Source organism: Lonchura striata, chromosome 1, assembly GCF_046129695.1.
Source record: "Lonchura striata isolate bLonStr1 chromosome 1, bLonStr1.mat, whole genome shotgun sequence".
NCBI classification, from domain to species: Eukaryota; Metazoa; Chordata; class Aves; order Passeriformes; family Estrildidae; genus Lonchura; species Lonchura striata.
In genome coordinates this window covers 144,014,906-144,034,131 of record NC_134603.1, presented here as the reverse complement: position 1 = coordinate 144,034,131, position 19,226 = coordinate 144,014,906, and the positions used below count along the sequence as shown (strand labels likewise).

The window sequence follows — 19,226 nt, the reverse complement described above, 5'->3', positions numbered from 1 at the left end:
ACAAGCAGTACATAAAATGGGCCTTTGCAGCTTAAAATGAAGCAAAGCACATTCACGTTATACATTCTTAATGAAAAAAAAAAGCAAAATCACAAAAAACCTAATTTATTAGTAGAGCTTGGAATAGAAATGGTTTTCACAGAATACCTTTAGATCCTGATTCAGAAACTTGTGCTTGATTGCTTTCTTGAATAGAAGTGGATCATAAGCATGTAGGGTGGCAATGGCTATTTAAGTGCATGCCAAAGTCCCATTGATTTCAGTGAGATTTTTTTAGATACTTAAAGTAAGCATGTGCATAAATGTTTTCCTGAACAAGAGTGCTTTTTTGAATTAGGGTTTAACCCATGAATTTACACAGTGCATTCAAATATAACTCCTTCTGGGAAAATAGAATAGACAAGAATATTTTTTTTAAATGGTATATTTCTGCTTGTCTTAGAAGAAGCTAATGGAAAATTATTCTGGAGAGAATTTTCTGTAAGGTCCAAAACCAACAGTGAACAATTTGTGGAAGCTGAAAGTAAATAATGTGCATACAGCAACTTTTATAGCCTGTCTGTTGGTTTCATCCCAGCTAAATTATGGAAGCTTCTGAATATAAGGTTTTGCATAGATAATTTCAGTCTTTTGGAAGGAAAGTGATAAGTTGTTTTACATTAAGTGATATTATATTTGGTCTTTGAGAAAAGTAAGAGTATTGCTTTTTAGAAATACCTGCCATTTTTTTGTTTCCAGACAGTGGCCACTAACATTGGGCAGAAGAGACTTTTTATATAATGTCTCCTAAAATAAAATGTGGCTACCTCTAAATGTCTTGTCTTTTGAAGTAATGGTTGAAGTGGCAGATTCTGATGCAACTGTGTTTTCCTGATACTAAGAGATCGTCTGTCTCTGTCAACACTGGACAATCTTTTTATTTCTATAGAAGCATTGCTCCAGCTGTGTATTTACATTTTCTACTATATTCCTCTGGAAACACTTCTTTTATGCACTTCTCTCAAGTCTGTAGCAACAGCACACATGAGAATTCAAAGAGCTCAGTGTATGACCATGTGGCTATATTGACTTGTACTTGTGGAAGTCAGACTCTAGTGTCATTTTCTACTGTGAAAATGTTTGGCATCATATCCTATTCCATCTCAGCAGCAATACTGTTGTCCCACCTTAGCTTTCTGTGTCTCTTTTGTTGAATAAAAACCAGTATCATGTTTGTTGAAAGGTAACATCCTCTATACTAGTGCTTCTCTAGTTGTTACCACTGCTTAAATATTTCTCAACATTTTCATATGGATTTTTTCCCCTCCTCCCTCCACCCCTCTCCCTCCAAGTGCCATGTTTAGGTGAAGGATGAGGTTCAGCTCAAGGCTAGGACGTGTAAATAAAGGTAAATATCTCACTATAGGGTTTTTTTTAAGGTCAGGGCATTGTATGAGCTCTTATTGAAATCAATGGAGTGTTAGAAATATTGTCAGTAGGTCATGGAAGCAGAATCTGGACTCTAAATTACTTGTGGGTCTCAATTCAGTTGCTCAGACACAGGCTCCAGGTGATCCTGGAGATTCCTATCCAGTCTCTATCTGCCTCTCCAAATGACATGGGTCTCCTGTAATTTTCTGTCACGTCTGAAAGACACAGGTGAATATCTCAGTTATCCTCTGGCATCTCTAATAACGTGGGATACTTTTGTGGACAATTTACTGCAGCCCAGATCTGGATTTGACCAGATCTCCTCAAAGAGTAGTGGAACTATTGACATTCACCTCACAGCTATGTGATAAAGCATAGGTGTCTTAACCTTGAGCTGAACCTTCCCAAGAGAGGCTGATGATAATTTCTATCATCTCTGTTGCAAGATTTCAGTATTTTCTTGCTGATGGGTTCTTTAATTGCTGTTTGCTCAAGTTTTACATTATTTACTGGGCTCTCTCATGTCTTTGTACAAGCTGATGCAATGTATAGTTTTGATTGCTCTGTAGAGAGATTTCTTCTTAGCCACTGCTCTGACCTCTTTGACCCCTTAAAAGCACTCTCTGTACTTTGTCTGCTAAGGATTTGGAAGGGGGAGTGTTATTCTTGACAAGGCCTTTGATTGGTATAATAATAATTTATTCAGTATAATCATAATTTATTGAAAAGGTGTTATTTTAGTATCACCTCTTTTGGTAGTCCCCTCACATGCTTTCTTCTACCTCTTTGTGATGTATTAACTTCTCTATTCTTTAAGTTTTATCTTGCTGTTGCTTCATTTCTTGACAAAATTTTTGAGAGGCTATTTTTTACTTCACTTTTCCTTATTTTTGAAATTTTCTTCATTTATCCAAATTTTAGGACCACTTAAAGTACATAACCACGTATCCTTAAATCATGCAAGTTCCATCAGCTCCTCTAGAGAGCAGCAAATATGTTCAAATAAAATAGTAGCATGATTCAACCTAATGTTTCCTGAAACAAAATCTTTTGTAACTCAGCTTGCTAAATACTGCTAAAGAGCAAAAAACTGTGAGGAGTGAAGGTCTTATACCTGAGCCTGGCATTTTCAGACATTGTCTGAGAACTGTCCTAGCCCTGGTATTTGGTGTGGAAGCCTCCCACCCTCTCCAAAAGCCAGCACCAGCTCACCAATACCTTATGGCAGAGGGGAGAAGGAAGGCAACAGGGGTTCAGCCTGGGCCAGGGACCAGACTTGGATGTGCACCAGATCTGTGGGCTGTAAATCTCCCATCTTTACACAGCACTGGCAGCCAAGAGGAAGCACTCACTCTCAGAAAAACACCCACAAGTTCTCCATCCTCCTGTCCATCAGTGGGCGTTTGACAGATGGGACTCTGCCTCCTGGTGAGCACTAACTGGGGCTTAAGGGAACTTGGTGCCTGACAGAGCCACAATTGTTTTATCTTTTAGGAAAAATAGCCAAGGTAATGTAAAATCTTCTAGCTACAGACCTCTTCAGACTAATGCCACCAGGAGTTTGGACCTAAATGCTACATAAATCTTCAAGAAAAGAACAAAGGTCCCTCTGTTCTTTGAGACCAATCCAAGCACAACTGGCAGCTGCCTGCCCAGGAGCTCGCACAGCTGGCTCAGTCCTAACAATGCAAACTCATTCTAATGGGGAAATCAATATAACAGAGCTTCCAAAAACATGCTCATATTCCCAGACCTCTCTCTGGTAAGGTTTTCTGCCAGTAAATCTTCTTGGCCTCTATTGACTGTCTAATGCAGCTTTTGCAAAGGTTTTTCTCTCAGTTAAAAGCCTGGTCAATTAAGCCAACCCCAGAGCTGCAAAAGGTCCATGGCTGCAAGCAGAGCAGCTTTTCCTCTGTTTCCTGTGACCTGCATTACATGTCATCACCACAACCACCTGTGCTGGTGGCATTCCCTTCAAATTGCCAGGTACCCAGGTAGAAATGGGAACCACCTTCCCCAGAGTCACCACCTGACCTCTGTTAGACACAAAGAACGCTGGGAGACAATTCTGGACAGACAGAAACTGTCACCAGTGTAAGAGTGACTGCCAAGGCCACGACAAAGCAAGGGAATCTTTTCTGGAAAATGGATTTACCATGAGTTGGCATCTTCCATTGCCTCAAGGATGCTCAGCTTGTCCCAGCATGCTAGCATAACAGGGAGGAGGAGATGGATCCAGTCAGGCAAAGAGGGGGGAAAAAGCAAGGAATGCTTTGTATGCAGCTGAAGATGATGCACATCGTCTTCACTTACACATTTACCACATTTTCCCCTTTCCTGTGTCACCTTTCATACCAGGATCGTGCCTCTTCAGTAGCTGCATGGACTATTCTGCTGGTGGGCTGGATCAGTCAGATACAGCAATGCAGACAATCTACCAACCAAGTCCCACCTCATTTTTTGGAAACACGCTGCCAAAGATCCTGGAAACTATGGAAGTGGTGCTCCTGGGTGGATGGTGGAGGCTGTACCTTGCTGCTTTTTGAGGTGTGTGCTGGCAGCTGATACTGGACAAACACAGCCTTCTGCACGAGAGCCCACCTGGCAGAGAGAATATAAAGGCACTGGCAAAATGGGAAGTAGCTGGCACTTACCAGCACTTCCTCTTTACAAACTAATTCCTGCAAACACTAACATGGACACTAACATGGAAATTCCAGGGAACACTCCACCAAGAGAGCTCAATGCTCCCTGAGATGGTGGAAGAGCTCTCGTCAGGTGCTGACTGAGGCACCCACACCTGCACGATATGCTTTGTATAGTCCATTTTTGAGGAAGATCCTGATGATTCTCCAGTCCAAATAAATTTATCTGTAGTTAACTTTGCAGCCACAGACTTCTGCTCACAATTGTAATAAACGGTTGCCCTGTCTGGCCTTAGCTTGGCCACAGTTTCCCAACGCAACCCTACAGCATAGGATTAACTACTAAATTCTACTAAATTCTCATCAGCACAAGTCCTCAGAGTTCAAGGTGTTCAGTCTATATTGGCAGGGCCTGCAGGCTGCCTGAGGGATGCAGAGGGCAGCTCTGTAGGGACTGGAGAGACATGAAGGTTGTATTTTGGTGCCCCAGCCTGACTATTCTTATGATGCCTGCACATACTCCAAAATCAGGTCAGAATTTGTATAGAATTTGTGTCAGCAGCAGTGTGAGACTGTATTTCAGCTGTCCAGGCTCTAGTGGGTTGAATCCCAGGTTCTACACAACAAGAATATTATTGGTGGATGCCAATAAGCATGTCAACAGAAATAAGCAACCTAAATGTTTTGTTTAAGCCTTTGCTTTTAATTTGTAGGAAAACTTCTCAGAAGATAAAGCGTGCTGAGCCAAGTTGTTTCTGGAAATGAGCCTTGTAGGAATATTTCAGGAACTTCATGTATAAATAAAGCAACTGTTTGGCTGTTTTATCCAGCCCCTGACTCCTTCCCCCCGCCCTATACTATTTTAAAGATTTTTGCTGAAGTACAGAGGGCTAAGAAAATAGGGAATGTATGACTGTTGTTCAAAGGGGTTGTCAATATTTCTGTGCAAAAGCAATGGAATATATTCCTCAGATATGGGTAATTTTAAGAAAATATTCCTATTTATCTGCACATTACAAAGTCTATTGTAAAGTCTGAAAATTAAGATTGATTTGTTCTAGATTGAAGTAGCTCTGTGATTCATGCAACTCCAGCCCATGAGATGGATTGTTACCACATCTGTCTATATTACAAAAATCAAATAAACAAACAAAAAAAAAATCTATGTTTGGACTATTCCTTAATATCAGGTCACCTTGTGAATTTCAGATGTTGGCAGTCTGTGGGATCAGTTCTGAGTGACTGATGGGAGATCAAAGTGGGGCTGCAATGCAAATCCTGTGCTTTCTCCAGTCATTCCAAGGTTAGGTCCCATCAAGCCATCAAGTTGTATGTGAAAGCCTCTGGTGAACCTGGACAAACAGGCATCTGTCAATGCATCACTATTGGTAAACTGTGCTACAGATATTCATTATTTCTGTTTCACAGAAATGCTTTACAAAGAGGCTTGCTAAAGAAGAAAAAAGCTTAGATTTGTTAGCCAATGCATACAAGTTGTTCATCTGCCTACCTTTGAATAGCTCCACTAGACCTCCAAAGATAGCACAGAGCTTTAAAGTTTGTGCCAGAAAGAAAGAGCTCATTGCACTGTATATTGTCTGTCAGATGCAAGAATCACTCACACTGACTCATAGAGAAATGAGCAGAAGGAGTGGGTGTCTAAGTGGGTGTTTAATTTGTCAGGACAAGTGGGGCTCTGAAAGCATCTTATCCTGGTTTCTCTTAAAAAAAAATTGCCTATCTTCAGTGCAAGGAAAAGGCCAGGCATCACAGGGGAAAATGCAAAATTTTATTTTGGTAGGTCAAAATCCCCTGTTTATTTCCATTATTGTTATTTCTTTTCTAAAAGTAACATTTTCGGTGCCAGAAAATGCTGTGGTGCCTGAAGTCTCCCTGGCAAAATAGATGCTACTCACATAGGAAAGCCAGGAATGAAGAAAATTATTTCTGATTGCTGAGCCCAAATCCCCCATCGTTCTTGAGAGCACCACATATAAACCTCAGTTTCTAACAGCAAGCTCAAAATGTCCCATCATCCTCACTGAGTAAATTGTTCATCAGTGAAACCTTTTCAAAGCTAATCCAGTACTCAACATAAAGTGTTACCTGCAGACACTGAAGTGGAGACAGCTCTCTGCCTCCTGGCATTCCCACAGCAGTGTGAGCAGCACAGGATTATAAAACTGTTCTCAGGCTTAGCACTGGGTGTGCACTCCCATGAATAAACTGCAGCTGGGGATGGCCTGGGACCTCCTGCCTGCCAAACCAAATGGAAGGAAACAGCAAAGTGGGAGAAATCAGAAGCTGTGAAGCAGATTGTGATTGTAATCTCTCTACATGGCTGCTGGATAATTTTAACACAGAAATGCAGTTGACACATTCTGATCAGATTTCTGCCTTAGTGAACTCATCTTTCAGAACTGGCATTGCTGGGTATCACAGGCCAAGAGCTCAGGCTATGGGTGAGCAGAGACCATCTAATCTGCAGAACATTTTAGCAACTCAATTACAATGTAAGACATTATGCTGTAAAATTACTTAAAATTACTTTTCTGTCAGTGGAGAACATCAGGCTATTAAGAGCAGATCAAAAGACAGAAGTTAAAGAACAGCCTTTTGAACTATTCCACTGGCCTATTTTTTGAGATGTATTTCTTTATTGTCCTAAAATATTACAAAATGAAACAATTTATCTGTTCTCCACTGTAATCATGACATTAGAATAATATCATGCCCAATTAATATGCTCTTTAAAGATTTATTTTAGAAAGCTAATAATTGAAATAATGATGTATCTTGTAAGGGCAGATAATAACTTGAAAGAATACATTGAGGAAATCTCTACATTGCTAACTTCAAGTTTAACACTTACTCTGGGCTGAACTGAGATATTCATGGAGAACAACTGCTTCTGACAGGAAATTATACATTCCCTAGACACCTGTCTACAGTGTCCTTCACAAGAGAAAAGAGAGTCACAGCTTTCAGTTATGCTGCTGAGTGTAAATCAAAGTGACCCAACCTAAAAAGTGCAAGAAGAGGATAAAGTGATTATAACTGACTGAAACTTGGCTTCTAAACTAGTTTGGCTTTTCCTTTGATATTTAAAAATACATTACAAAGCAAAAAAAAAGAAAAAATATTTGCTTAGAGAAAAATTTAAATATATTTTAGCTAGAGGTAACAAAATTGCTATTTTTTCCTTTCAATCATGTTCATACTGCAGAAACCTCCAGTGATACTTGATTTTGCTGCATAGAAAACATGAAAATTCTGTCTCCAGCAGCCTACTAGATACTTATTTAGCGAGAGAATTGCTATTGAAGTGCAATTGAAGATACTAAGAAAAAAAAATTTTTAAGATATTTTATAGTTTTCCAATAAAAAATTAATTTCTTATGTGAAAACTATTTTATCCTAGATTTTCTGATCAGTTCCAACTCTTATTTCCAGGGAGCTCAATTCTTTCTGTGTAATCTCATGGTCAGCACCACAAGAGGCTAGATGAGAAAAAGAAATATATATCTTCTGTATTGTTCTATAAAGCCACCTCAGGGTGCAAGTGACCCCTGCACTTTGAGCACAAGACAAAGCTCCCTGAGGGCAGTTTGAGGAGTGCTTTCAACCCGTCTTAGAAATGCTTTTCTGAAGTATATGGGTTAAGAAATTATTTAAAGACACATCATTAAACATAAGAAGAGCCTTTTGTAACATTTTTCTGAGTATGCAATAATTTCTGGAAGGATTTACAAAACCAATACATGAGTTCAAAAGACTAAATTGTTGTTTTAAAAGCAGAAAGCCTTGCTGCTTCTTTGTATCACTTCTATCGGTCCTTTTCTCACTCTAAGACATCTAGACATGTCTACAGCACCTCCACATTCAGTGATATTGAGCACAAGGGGAAAATACAGCTGATCTTTGTTTTTTTCAAGCAGATCTTTTTTTGCTATTTTGCTATTTTCTTCACAGGGACATCCTCTTTCTTTCAGGATTTTTCATAGAGCAGCACAGAGGAAAGAAAGAGAAAACAATTTCTATTTCTGCTCCTTGTTTTCCCATGTGGAATGTGTTTGGAGAATTGTTTTCCTGGGTTGGTTGCTTGATTGGATTCTGGTGAGGATTGTTTGAGCCTGATGGCCAATCCAACCCACCTGGGCCTGGACTCTCAACAGAGGGTCATGAGTTGTGAGTTAGATAAGGTAGTTAGAAAAAGTAGGTAGGTAGTTTTAGTATCTCCTTTAAATAGAATATTAATGTATTATAGTATAGTTACAATAAAGAAATCATTCAGCTTTCTGAACTGGAGTCAGACATCATCATTCCTTCCCACCGGGTTCACCTGCGTTTTACAATGCTTCTGCCCACTGTGGATGTCCCTCCCAACCATCACTTTTAATTTCATTGAGCTATGGAAGTTCACAATTGTTCAAATCTCCTTTATATTTTTTCCCTTGCTGACAAATCAGCTGACCTTGTAGCATCTTTGTAATTAATAAATGTGACTTGGAGAAATAGTAGTAAAAGACTCTGAGTCATTGCCCTAGGAGCAGGTTGTTGATGCCAGAGGTTTCTAGTCACTCCCTAGGGAAAATTCCATACCAAATTTTTCTCTTTTAATATGCAGTTTTTATAAACACATTAAGTACTCATTACAGACTCTGAATTATGTTTCAATGGACCCAGAAGTCCCAAAATCAGCCAGGTTTGCAGACATGCAGCACAACCCAAAGGCCACAGTCTGCAGACAAATGAAGACATACACTAATTTCACTTTCCATTTCAAACACAAAGAGGATCTTTCCAATTTCAAATGAGACTCTTCAGTCATTAAAAATGTCTAACCAGAGAGAAAAAACCCCAAACTGTGTCCAGCCACAATGCATTTATTATTTTTCCTACCCTATTTATATCTCACTCTGTGGGATGTATGCAGTAGACTGAATCCACATTTACTCCTTGCATTCCTTCTCACATCTGAGAAGATGCAATGCATCATAAAAGGTTTCATTGTTGCAATGTTTTGTCAGGGCATGTGTAATCAGCACAGACCCTACTAAAGAGGCTTTAGAGGACGAGAAGTTTAAATATTTAATGCTTTTCTGCCTATGATAAGTTTAATAATTAATGCTGCTTCTACCCTGCAAATGACAAATCACACAACAAGCACACACAATAAAAGAAACAAACAGAGCTAATGGAGAGGAAAACCTTACTTAGAAAGTAGTAGTTAAAAATGCCTGTAGCCTACCTCAGGATCCCAATGTTCTTTGCTCCTGGCCCCAAGAGCAGTTCTGTCTCCTTGTTAAGCCACCTAATTTTGGGGGAGTGCAGAAGAGAAGGGATAATTGCTAGCCTTTATCTTATACATGTGAGAAATAATGCACAGGTGAGATGAGCCTGTCTTGAAGACTTCTGCACCCATAGGAGAGACAAGGCAGACTGTGAGAGCTGTTGTCCTTTCATGCCCTGCACGTGGGACCCAGCCTTGAGTTATTACTGAAACTTGTTACATGGCAGCCCAAGAGCAAGACTAGACCTGTGCCTGGTCTAAACAGCATCGTAGCTACTCCAGCACCAAGCAGGATCTACAAATACCAGAACTTGACACCCTCAGAATAATTTGTTTTATAAGACACTACCACCAGCACATTTCTCTGGGTACATGCTCCTCCACATCCACTCCCACTGATGATCTGCAGGTATGTGCAACCTTCAAACCCCACTGACTTCTAGCTAAAGGAAAATTCATCTCACGCACTGCTGTGCTGTAGTGCTGGACCACGCTTATGCAAATGCAACAGAATTAACACTGAAGGAAAGCACAAAGTGTAACTGTAATAAAATCTTCTGTGATTCACTCAGTTTAGACATGTTTTCAAATTATTAGCATTATAAGTCTGTCAGACAAAGAGGGTGAGCACTTTGATATAGACATTGCCGCTATATCCTTCTTTCAGGTAGAAAGCATTTTCCCTAAACCCAGGTCTGAGATAATCATATTGTGGGAGAAATAGGTATATCTAGAAAGTGACTCATCTTACCTTTAGAGACCCCTAAAACAGGTCAGGTGACTCATTCCCACCTCCTGAAATTGAGAGCCCACTGTGACTGTTTAAGGCTGAGAAGTAACACCCTGTAGATGTGTCAGTGGAGCCAGAGCATGGGCATTGCTGCTCAGTCCCTGTCAAGCTGCTGGAGCACTCCCTGACACCCTTCCAGCTCACACCTCCTTGTTGAGAAGTTCTCAAGCACAGGACCATGGCCAACAGCTAATGTGGATGCAGCCACTGTTTTGGAGGTAATTGTTGTTCATACAATGGGTTGGGTTGGAAGGGACATTAAAGATCATTTAGTTCCACCGCCCCTGCCATAGGCAGAGACACTTTCCATGAAACCAGATTGCTCAAAGCTCCATCCAACCTGACCTTGAACACCTCCAGGGATGGGACATCCAGGACATCCACAGCTTCTCTGGGCAAACTCTTCCAACTGCCTCACCACCAGCAAGCAAAAAAAAATTTCTTTGCATCTAATTTAAACCTTCAGTTTGAATTCCTCCTTGTCCTATCACTACATGCCCTTGTAGAAAGTTGCTCTCTGGCTTTCCTTTAGGCCTGTCTAGGTACTGGAAGGTGTTATAGTTGAATATATCAGGTGTGGTTAGACTGCAGCTGGCATCAGTGTTAGAGAACTGCCCTGCCACTGCTAGCTGGAAGAGGTATTTCCTTCAAGCAATAGGATCCAGGGATTTTAAAAATTAACACTTTTCCACAAAACAGTGTTTTTATTTTATTCACTGTCTAATCTTCTTCTTGAATATCCTGTCTTAGAGTGAGTTTTGAGAATTTAGTATGAGGAGATAAATCAGGCTTCTGAAAGTAGAAAACATATCTTTGCTAAGCTCAATTTTTTGCAATAAAACTAGGTTAGAGTAAACAAGTGTTCACATATACTCCTGGAAAACCAGGTCAGTCACACCAGCAACAGTCCACAGCCTTTTTAAATCATCTGCATGCAGAAAAACAAAGATGTCACATTTTCTAAAGAACATGTCCCTTAATGTAGTACCCTTCAAACTCATATCCAAAGTTTTTGCTTCTTCTCTAATGGAGTAGTGTCTCTGCAGAATAACCACAGCCAAGGGCTTCAGCTCAAACTCCCTGAAGCCTCTTCAGTGATGCAATGATTTGCCCTGTCAAGGTCACAGCGTAGTGTTCACTCTGACTTCTAAACCCATTCAGACTTTTTTGACCTCAGGTAGCTAGTGCTGCTATAATTTGATTGTGCATCAGGGCTTTTTAGCTCAGTTGAAGGGTAGAACCCTAAAAGCTTGCTCTGAACAACAGAGGAAGAAACATGGGGAAACTCCACCTGAGGTCTCAAAGCCAGGGCAGTATCTTTAATGAAGTCTTGCTGAAGTCTGGGTCTCACTTGGCTGCAGGGAGTTCCTTGGTGGTCACTGGCACACAGGGACTCTTCAGTGCTCTGTTGTTTAGCAGCAAGGTCTCCTGATACACAGCACTTATTGCTGCTGCTGCTGAGGTTAGTGCTGGCACTTTGCTGAGGGACACCTCCAGGATGAAGAACAGCCTCTTCCTCATCAGGGAGAAGCGAGCAGCAGTCGTCACTGGTCTGACAGCTATTTGCTACTGGGGCATCCCCATTTGGAGGTGGAGAGGAGCCACTGTGCTGGACTGGGGGAAGATCTATCATGCACTCCTTGTCTGTGCAGAGGTTTGCCAGCAGCTTGTTCTTTTGGTTTCTTGCTGTCATTCTCCGGAGAGCACAGACAAGATCAGCAAGGCTGAGTAGAAAGGACAGACTGCTGACCCCCCAGATGAAAATCATCATGATGGATTTCTCAGTGGGCCGGGAGATGTAACAGTCAACAGTGCTTGTGCAAGGTGAGTGGTAGCATGAATAGCGGTCAGGAACAAAAAATCCAAAAAGAAAGTATTGCACAGCTGCAAAGGCAACCTCAAGTAGGGTCCTAATAAAAAGATGAATGGTATATGCCCCTGAAAAATTGAGGACACTTAGGTTGTCTGCACCACAATCTACTCTATTGACAACTGCACTCCTACAGAACTCCTTCACATCTCTGGGGCTTGATAAACCCTTGTTCCTCTTGCAGCCATGCACCAGACAGTGCATTCTGACAATGTACATAGCTACCTTGTGCAAAACATAAATGCTGAATGCAGCATAGGGCAGCAGGATAGCCACGGTCTGAATGAGCCAGAACCTAAAGTGAGACACGGGAGAGAACAGGTCATAGCAAACGTTGGAGCACCCTGGCTGCAGGGTGTTGCAGACAAAGCGCTCCTGCTCATCTTGGTACAGGGGGTAGCCTGCCAACACCACCACTGCCATTCGCAACAGAATTATTAACATCAGCCAGATCTTCCCTGCAAGAGAAGGAAAGGTAAGAAGAAGTCAGATCCCGAGAAGGAAGGCAGGTCATGCAGTGATGTTCTTTCTATACATGAGGCATTTGAAGAAATAGTTTCCCCTCTTATTAGCTCCTTTTTTATTTCTTTCTTTTGTTTGACTGGGACTGAAAAGCCAGTGAAAACATGTAGCTGACATATTCCATAATCTTCATCTAGACTCAACAATGTAGGAGTTAAATGTACAATAAACCATGCTAACTGAAACCTAATGAAAACACTGATAAAAAGAGATCAAAACTGACTAAACAATCAGTTTCACTCACAGTTTTTCCTTGTTGGGTTCCTTCACCTAAATTTTGTCCTATTTCAATAATACAGTTCTGGTAACACAGTATAAGACTCATCTAGACAGAAAAGATTGCTCCATGACATAGTATTTGTTTTTAGTCTTGGCCATGTAAAGTTTACTTTAGCCAACAAAATCTCTCTGTTGTGTCTAGAATGATATTTACTAGAAAGCTATTAATTAGTTATTATTTTTATTATTAGCAAACTCATGCAAAGTGTTCTACAAACATAGATTTGTGCAAATGTCCACCCCAGACATTTCTGTCTGCTGCTTCTTTGATTGCCCCACCTTGGCCATGATTCCCAACCTTCATTCACCTCAGTGAGCAGCTTCTCTCCATTCAGACCTAAAGTTCCTTTCTATCAAACCACTCTATGGTTCTATGAAAATCTAAAACCTTTTCCTGGGCAGGATAGGAAGGCTTAAAGATAGACCATTCTGCTGTCAAAAGTTAAAAATGCATTCTGTACAAACACATATTCAACATCTGAAGTTCAGTTTAGCATTTAAATTTCTCATGTTTCCTTTTGAATCCCATCACCAATTCCCTACACAGTTTTGAAAAAGTAATTTAATAATCCCCTACAAGAAAAGAGGAAAAAAACTGTGAAAACAAAAAGGGGTGGGGGGACCAACATTAAAGAATTGTATTATTAATTCTGTTTGAAACTATTGTTAGGACATGAATTGTTAACACAGGCAGAGAAACAGCAAGACTAAGTGACTAAAGAAGTATATTATATAGAATTAATGGCTGACAAATGTACTGAAAAGCTCAAGTCAATAGTGAATGCACATCTCACATGCACACAAGGTTTTGTGTGTAATCTGTGAAATAGCACCAAAACACACTATAAAGGCTTTAAAAAAGCATATCACAAAGCAGTTTTCTATATGCAACTATTTATGGGTGTTGCCTTGGAGAATTTTCTTATGTATTTCCCATAAAGCTATTTCCGAGTAGTTGGGGTGAATTTAAAATAGTCAAATATTTCCACAACATCGTGTGATCCCTATTATTGTACTGAACATCCAGTTCAAACACCCTCTAAAAACCATTTGTGGCCAGTAGACTGATTATGGGCTAAACAGTAAAACTGCACTCTGTAGTGAAAAAATATGAAGAATATCTAAGGCTGATGAGAGATCAGAGAAAATGCTGCTCCTGGCAAAATAATATATTATCCAACCATAAATAAATTGAGGCTTTTCCATTTTATCTTTAGTCACCTGAGTTATAGTGGTGGGTTTGCTGTGTTTCCAGCTTCCTGTGTTTGCTGGCAGGCTGTACTGTTACTCACTTTTGACAATGGGTCAATAGGAAACACCAGCTCTACAAAATCTGTCATCTTTAGCAAACCATGTTTCATCCTTTGGTAGCATTTTTTCCCTGCGAGGACCTCAAAGTGTTTGAAGCTCATTAGTTAATTAGGCTCAAAATACTACATGCTATCTCACTATCAATTTTTAATTTGAACATGTACGATAGGGAGTACTGCTTAAGCAAAATCAATGACTCCTTAGGAAGTAGTTTAACATGACATACATTTGAGAGATAACCCCTCCATGCATCCCTGTCCCTAAAGACCCAATTTTGATTTAACACACAAGAACAAGCTTTACCAGCAACCCTGCTGGGGCTCAGCTGGATGCTCCCCGCAGTGCACAGCACAAACTACAGCAACTGCTGCAGGCAAAGATTCTTTAAAGGGCCCTTGAAAGTTTTTCTCTGGCTCACACTTTGCTCAAAGTAGCCCATGAAAGAGGAACAGAATCTTATTTAAATAATAGGGGTAAAAAATAAACAGCAAACAGTTAGCTAAGGAAAAGACAATGGCATTTGGTTTGCTTTTTTAAATGCATATGATCCTTATTTGTTTACAAAAAGAAAGAATGAAAAGCAATAATTAACCACAATGGTAGAAACCACAAACTTCTTCCTGTAAAAGAGAGTGTCTTCATCTGTAACTTTTTAAATTTGTCATTAAAGCTATTGCATACATTCTACCTTTCACTTTTTGTGGTGTAAGTTCAGCATTACTTCTGTGTGTTTTTATCATGATCCCTTCTTCCAGCTGACAGGAAGCTCTGTCATCAAGAAGACCCAAATTTGAAAACCTTGCCAGAATATTTTATGCAATGTTTAGGAAAATCAAAAAGAGAGAAGTAATCTGTTTAACAAGAAAATAAATACATCAACCTCTTCTATCAGGTATCAAGAAAACAACTTACTGTACAGATCACAGAACCACAGCCTGAAATTAAGGTTGATTATCAGTAGGGCACTTGGTGCCTTCAGGATATGAAGCAGCAAAAGAAGAGAACTCTTTTAAAGTACTTACCTACAATAGTCACATTATAGTTCAGTGTGACTATCAAAAATCCCAGTGAGTCCCAGTGCTCCATGTTTGAGCAGGCTCAAAACACTTCCAGCTCCTGATGTCCTAACAGCTTTGTCATTTCCAAAGAAAATTAGACCTAGACAGGGAACAAAGGGGGTAGAAAAAGGGAAGTAAAAAAGAAGGAATTGCTGAGGGTCAAGGGCAGAAATCAGGAACTCAGCCAAAACAATGTGTTGATGAAGGATTATTTTGATGATTTGAATAGGACTGTTAGTTTTGCATGTTGATCTTCTTCAGGCTTTAACACATTGTCTTACAAAAGCTCTAGCTTGTCAGATGCAATTGCTCCTACCTCTGTGTGGATCCTCTTTCCAGGCAACTGCAAGTGGACAAACAACAACAGGAGGGATCTCTACCATTGTAGACTATTCTTACCCTCCCGGGGCATACCAGCCTCCTGGCATTGCTGAGATACTTCAGTGGTGAAAGACAGGGAGAGAGGAAAAAATAGCATAGACCAGGAAATAACAGAGACCTCTCTGTCTCCCCACAAGAATTGCAGATGAATAAGAGAAGGGGATGGAAAAGGATGAGCATTCCTGTATTTGAAAGGCAGCTTCAGTTCAGGTCACTGGAAGCTATTCCATTGAAATTTCCCAAAACCACTTGGTTTCTAAATCAAAACCTCCTTGACAGAACACCATGGCCCTGTCAATCACAGCCACACCAAACTCTCCTCTGTGTGCTGAGCCAGCCAGCAGGCTGAGCCTCCCTGCAGGCAAGATGAAAAACAGGAGAAGCTTTAAAAAATAGAAATCCTAAGGGTGGGGCTGGTTTTCAAGATGCCACGAGTCACTCATTTTTAATTTATATCAGTCCTTTTGGCTGAAACTGCTTAGTATTTCACTCAAACTGCTTGGAGATCACTCAAAAGATCTTAAGGATGATTGCCCATCATTCTCACACCCAGCAGCCCCTCAGCAGTGGTGGAGGGAGCTCCCACTTGCAGGAGAATGCCCGTGGGCTCAGCAAGATGCAACTGCACAGCACGTCCTGGACATCATGCCACTATGCTGTACCTCGAAAAAAAGCAGGGGTGAAAATAAAACTCTCAGCTTTTTGTTTCTTGCCTCACTTTTCACCCAGGTTACCTTGGGGGAAATAACCTACCACCATCTTCCATCCTCTGTTCCACCAGATTTGGGATGTTGCTCTGTATTTTTTAACCTGGGCTGTGGCAAGGACAAACATACTGTGAAAACCTAGTCAGGAAATAACGACAATCCCTACAAAAGCAGCTGAAGAAGGAGTCTGTGTGTGATATAGCAAGGGAGAAAATTGATTTCCTGACATCTGTGGGGTGCCAACAGCCTGGGCACAGGCTGGGCACCGCAGCCCTGCTGCTCTGGGGGAGCAAGGGGAGCTCAGAGGGAGCTGTATGGAGATACTCCATGACCTGGGGGCACTGCAGCTGGGCTGAACTTTATGACTGAGGACATCTTACCTGGGTAAAACTAATAGTTATATAAAGTAAAAGATACCTGCACAAAGACTTTCTCCCCACCTCTCTGCTGACAGGTTTTGCAATGCCTTGGCAGAACACACTGAGCATCCTCTCTGTAGTAAGCACCATCCTAAGGACCCTAAAAGTGGGATTTGAAAAGATGGCCCTTCAAAACCCTTTGTCTGTTACCTGTGTAAAAAGATTTTAATTGCAGTACTAAATACAGAAGTGTTACTGGTTTCAGAATTGAATTATGTAAAATACTTGCCAAACTGCCATTTCTTCTGTTTCCAAGTTTTATTTATGGTTTGTGATGTTGTTTTTAGCTTCATTTACTTACACGCACACATTTACTTTTTCTTTTTCAACCAGAGATGTGTGTGTGTGAGAGAAGCAAGGGAAGGAAGGAAAGCTGGAGAAAGTCAATAGAGAAAAGATTCAAACAGCCAAGATATGAATTATGCTGAGGTATGAAGGTATTCCTGGTTAAACACCCTTTGTCAAAAATAAAGTCAGGAATGCCAAGATGGTGGCAGGCTATGAATGCTCAGCAGCTGCATCCACACAATAGGCTATAAATTGTCTCTGTCAATATTGTTGGTTAAAATATCCTTGCTTGCCATTGCTGTGAGACCTCTACCATTTGTGGAAGAGGGATAACAGTAGGAATTTAAGCCCCCAGATTGTTGCCTGAGAAACTATACCAGGCAACAACATCTGATCCCACAGCATGGATGCACTGAGATGGGATGGCCCATTTTTTTCTAAAAGAAAGCAGGAACTCTCCAGAGTCACAGTGCAGCTTAGCTTAGGTCAGAAAGCTTGGATTACATTTTAGCTTTTTCAGACAACTTTAGCTTTTTTTAATTTTAGCTTTTCTAGACAGCTCATATCTCACTTGAATACAGTGCTTCTCCTTTCTGAGGTGTGTCCTCTTCCCAAGCCTCTGCCATCAGTTCGCCTTGGGCTCCAGTCTGGGGTGGTTGCTGTAAAATGTTTGGTCTTCACAGAACCATAGGCTTTAGTTTCCTCACCCCTTGGCTCAGCACTATTATTTCAGGCCAGGGTCCCCATCTGAAGATTTTTCACATCATGGCTGAATATATTCACCACAAAGCCCCCTCATTTATTATTTATCTTTAGCTGTTCCCTGGATTCCCTGTTGGCCTGTAAGGACTATAAAGAAATAGGGAGACATTACAGACATGGGTGTAGCAGCAGCAGGACCCCAGCTCTGCAGTGCCACCAGTGGGTTTGGGACCATTTCCCACATCAGATATGGGCACAGCCCCCTCTCCACACACTGCAGCTCTAGAATCTCACAAACAACCCTTCCCAACTTAAAAAGCTGTCAAATGTGTCAACTTGCACTGCCTTCTAGTCAAAAAGTAAGGCAGGTAGAAAAAAAGTGAACATGGTATTGGGTAAATTTAAACTTTGAAACCCAAAGCCACTGGAAAGCTTTCAGAAACAAACAATGAAACATAAGACACAACTTAATCTATTTTAAAATTCACAACTGCTGTCCATATTTATAACCCCTTATCATAGGTCTAGGGCTTGATCCTGCAAAAATCCAAGACATGACTCCATCACTGTGAGAGACCCACTGAAACATTTGGAACTGCTGGAACTGCATCTCACTGCAGTGTGGACCTGTGCCACCTCCCCAGGCTTACACCTGGGTCACTTCACAGGGCAAAGACACTTCAGCCAGTCCTTGGCTCAGAATGACATCCAGAGGTAAGACAGACTTAGTTGGAAGCCACTTCAGGATCAAATCTGTCACCTGAATGACAGATCACAATCTACATCACACAATCAAAAAATCCCCCAGAAAATAAAGGCATCTCTCTGGCGTAGCAAATCCCAAACCCATCTGTCTTACCCAGTCACTTACACTAATGACACCAAAGTGAATTGAGAGTTACTGAGGGAGACTGCACCCTACACTGCACCTGGCAATGAAGGAACATTCTACCAATTTAATTCATGTTAAGGCACAACAGGCCAGCAAAGCAGCTTCCCTAATAGACAAAGGGATCTGGCATTTTACTCCCGGTCCTTTGGCATATCACAATTTAAGAATGAAAAAACACAGATGCATATTTTAAAGCCTAAGTTAAAAATCTACTTAGAATTTTTCTAGTTAGCAAAACTTATCTGTTAGTGATGAATCTTGCAGTAAATTAGCTCTTATGAAGATGATTTTTAATGGTGGAAGGGGGGGAAATCTACTTGGAATGAGCAGTAAACATTAAAAGGCAATTTATCTTGGTGGCCTTATTTTAAAATTTGTGAAATACAGCAGAAGGGGAAGAGAAAGAAACAAGCTAGCCATGAAGGACAATAGCAAATTAGTAGGAAAAGCTGTCCAGAACAAATGCCCTTTTTAAGACATATGTGCTACACACACACACACACGTATGTAAATCCTCACAGCACTCACACAGCCAAGGAGCCAGCAGAGCATGGAAAGCCCTTTGCTTTGTGCTGCAGGCACATGCAGCACTGCACACTTTGCATTCCCTGGGACCTGCCCAGCTGCCACTTGGGTGTTGCTGCTGCTGTTTGAAAGGA

General features: G+C 40.9%; 1 protein-coding gene across 1 annotated transcript; it reads right to left on the bottom strand.

Annotated features, from left to right (window-relative positions):
* Window positions 1-11,285: 11,285 nt before the first annotated feature.
* On the bottom strand, window positions 11,286-15,206 carry GJD4 (gap junction protein delta 4). The gene is made up of 2 exons (XM_021542950.1): window positions 15,143-15,206; window positions 11,286-12,466 (listed from the first exon to the last, which is right to left on the bottom strand). Exons 1-2 carry the CDS (start codon window positions 15,204-15,206, stop codon window positions 11,286-11,288), a joined length of 1,245 nt encoding a protein of 414 aa, XP_021398625.1.
* Between the last annotated feature and the right edge of the window lie 4,020 nt (window positions 15,207-19,226).

Excerpts from the sequence above, each read along its gene's own strand:
- GJD4 (XM_021542950.1), bottom strand. The coding sequence starts at position 15,206 with ATGGAGCACTGGGACTCACTGGGATTTTTGATAGTCACACTGAACTAT. Across the intron at positions 12,467-15,142 it reads CTATAATGTGACTATTGTAG|GGAAGATCTGGCTGATGTTA; the intron begins GTAAGTACTTTA and ends CTTCTCTTGCAG.